The 2,939-nt window shown below is 52.0% G+C and overlaps 1 protein-coding gene across 1 annotated transcript; it reads left to right on the top strand.

Annotated features, from left to right (window-relative positions):
- Positions 1–34: 34 nt before the first annotated feature.
- LOC112117608 (zinc finger and SCAN domain-containing protein 23-like) lies at positions 35–2,250 on the top strand (the record flags this gene model as incomplete). Its single annotated transcript, XM_026662479.2, has 2 exons — positions 35–360; positions 2,028–2,250. Coding segments are annotated over exons 1-2 (505 nt in total), but the record flags the coding sequence as incomplete, so codon positions are not given.
- Between the last annotated feature and the right edge of the window lie 689 nt (positions 2,251–2,939).

The following is a 2,939-nucleotide window of genomic DNA, read 5'->3' on the forward strand; positions in this document are numbered from 1 at the left end:
AGCCTGGAGGCTAGAGACAGCAGAGACTATGGGAAGGTGAAAGCTGCCATCCTGCAAGGGGAGGACACCCGCCTGGAGATGCGGCGTCGGCGCTTCAGGCAATTCCGCTACCAGGAGGCCGAGGGGCCCCGGGAGGCTTACAGCCGCCTCCAGGAGCTCTGCCATCGCTGGCTGGAGCCGCAGAACCGCACCAAGGAGCAGATCCTGGAGCTGCTGATCCTGGAGCAGTTCCTGACCATCCTGCCAGAGGAAATGCAGAGCTGGGTCTGGGAACGTGGCCCAGAGAACTGCGCCCAAGCGGTGGCCCTGGCAGAGGGCTTCCAACTGGGGCAGCCAGAGGCTGGATTATGGGAGCAGCAGGTAAGAATATTTTAACTTGATAATCCCAGTGGAGACTGGGTGGGAAGGGAAGAAGATGCCAAATATATAGACAGGCTCCAGATGGGACTGGATGCTCACAGACCAGATTACCGTGCTGTAAACTCAGCATCCAGTCCTCCTCCCTAGAGCAAGCAGAGAGCAAAGGCTGTTTCTATTAGGCGAGGAGTGATGGCTGGATGTAGGAGCTGGTACTGAAGGGAATCAGGGCTGCAAAACTCTCTTTGGGTCACGATCAGAGCTAGAGGAAGCAAGGGATCAGGATACCTTTGAAAGGAGAAGAATAAGAAGGGATATCATAGTGGCATTGAACTGGGATCTTTTATTCGCCCTGTCTCCTATTACACAAATAAGGGGATGGCAAGCCACTAGGCATAAAGCAAAATGTAAAACTTCAAGTCCGTTTCCACCCAACACCATATGCCATTTCAGGCCTAGAATGGAGCAGGGTACAATAAATGGATTGGATATATTTAGGGATAGAAAGACTTTCCAGGATTCTGCTACAAGTTGTACCTCTTTAATCCGGACTTCCCTTGTCCGGCAACATCCGTGGTCCAGCATCCACTGTGACCCCGGGGGTGCTCCGGGGCTGGAGTACTCATGGGGAAAAGCCAGTGGCCCCGGGCTTAGAAACTCTTCCCCTGCCCTCCCAGAGCTTCTGGAGCACCGCAAACAGCTGATTTGCGGCGTTCAAGCTCATGGAGGGAGGGAGAGGAGCAGGGAAAGGGTGGCGCTCAGGGGACGAAGTGGAGCAGCTGTGGAGCCCCGTGGCCGGGGGCAGGAGCGCAGCCTGGGGGCTGGGAGTGCTCCCGGCCCCTGGGCTCCATTGCCGGCTGTGGGGCTCCACTCTGGGCCCCCGGCCAAAGAGCTCTGCAGCTGCCCCGCTTCTCCCCCTGAGCGCCACCCTGTCTCCGCTCCATCAATGCCAGCCCCTCTGCTGCTGCCGGAGCACAGACCCGCGGCCGGCAGCAGCAGAGGGGCCGGCATTGACCTGACCTCCCCTGGTCCGGCAAATTCCCTGGTTCGGGACAGGTCAGGTCCCAAGCGTGCCAGACCAGCAAGGTACGACCTGTAGTATATATCCAACTTCATCTACCTCAGTTGACCTCTAGATACTGGGGCTCAGGAGGGATCTTTCCTGGGGAGAAGATTTTCCCATAGTGATGGGGTCCTTACACTTTTTTCTCAAGCGTCTGGTGCTGGCTACTGTCAGAGATGAGATACTGGGCTAGATGGACCACTGGTCTGATCCAGTCTGGCAGTTCCTGGGCGCCTAATTGCACAAATCTCTGACAATCTGTTTGTTTGACCTAGCAGAACCTGGTTGTGTGGGCGTCACTTCATTTAGCTTATTACTATTCTTATTATTAATTGGCTATTTGACATGGTGCCTCGGGCCCTGCACAGAGTGTGTTCAAGGGGCATCCTCTTTCTTATGCTCCTGTGTTACTGTAAGGGTCTCTGTTTTGTTACTTGCCCTCCACAGTACCCCCTGCTGAGCCTGGAAATCTAGCTTGGGTCTGTGGTCCCTTCCACCATCTCTGTGTTTCCTGAGGACGTTCCCTGACGTCTCCCCTCTCAGACTCCACTCTCCCCTGTGGGTTCCAGGGACCAGCTACACTGTGATGTGTTTGGCTCATCCTCAGGTCACGGTGCGCGTGAAGGTTGAGGAAGTGACTTCGGAGAAGATGGCTTCCCCTGAGGCATTATGGGATGCTCCCGGCTCCCAGCTAGAGCAGTTGCAGCCCCATCATGAATGTGTATCCCAGGAGGAGGTGGGACGAGTTGAGACCCCAGGACACCAGTATGAACCACTCTGTGTCCCCAAAGAGGAGCCCCTGATCCTCCAGGAAATGGATAATAAGTCAGGTATGGGGAAGGCTCGGAGGGGGGCTGAGGGGGCAGCAGAGAGGTGAGCACCCAGGGCTGAACATTTTGGGGGTCTGGGGAGTACTGGCTTGCTTGGGGGTGGGGAGCGATGGAATACGAAACCCCCCTGCCACTTCCAGTGTTGGAGAGAAATACAGGGGATACTCAAAATACAAACTGAAATTTATAGAAAAAGTTTTCAAAACAGATTTTTTTTTCCTTTTTCTGTCCAAATTTTTTAATGAAAAAAATATAAACAAAATATTTCTAATTGAATAATTTCACTGTGATTTTTTTTCTTAAAAAAATGAAGGGGAAAGTGAAAAGTTTTGAATGAAACTGAAACTGTTAATTTTCTTTCCACATTTTCCACATATATCCCTCCCCAAATCTTTGACCAGCAGCATTTCATATGTTGTTAGATGCCAGCTGGGGCAAAGATATCTGGAAGTTTTTAAGAATAAGTTAGATAAAGACGTGTCAGGAATCATTTAGGATCCTTAATCCTGCCTCCGTGCATGGGGATGAACTAGATGGCCTCTTGAGGTCCCTTTCAGCCCTATATTTCTATGATTCTATATGGGGAGTTTTCTCTGACAACTGTGTGGGAATTGGATTATATTCCTGCCTCTACCATGCAGTTCTCTATGATGTTGGGCAAGCCACTTAAATCAAACTTTTCACAGACT

This window comes from Terrapene carolina, unplaced genomic scaffold (genome assembly GCF_002925995.2).
Source record: "Terrapene carolina triunguis isolate 2854851 unplaced genomic scaffold, T_m_triunguis-2.0 Scaffold27802, whole genome shotgun sequence".
Taxonomy (NCBI): Eukaryota; Metazoa; Chordata; order Testudines; family Emydidae; genus Terrapene; species Terrapene triunguis.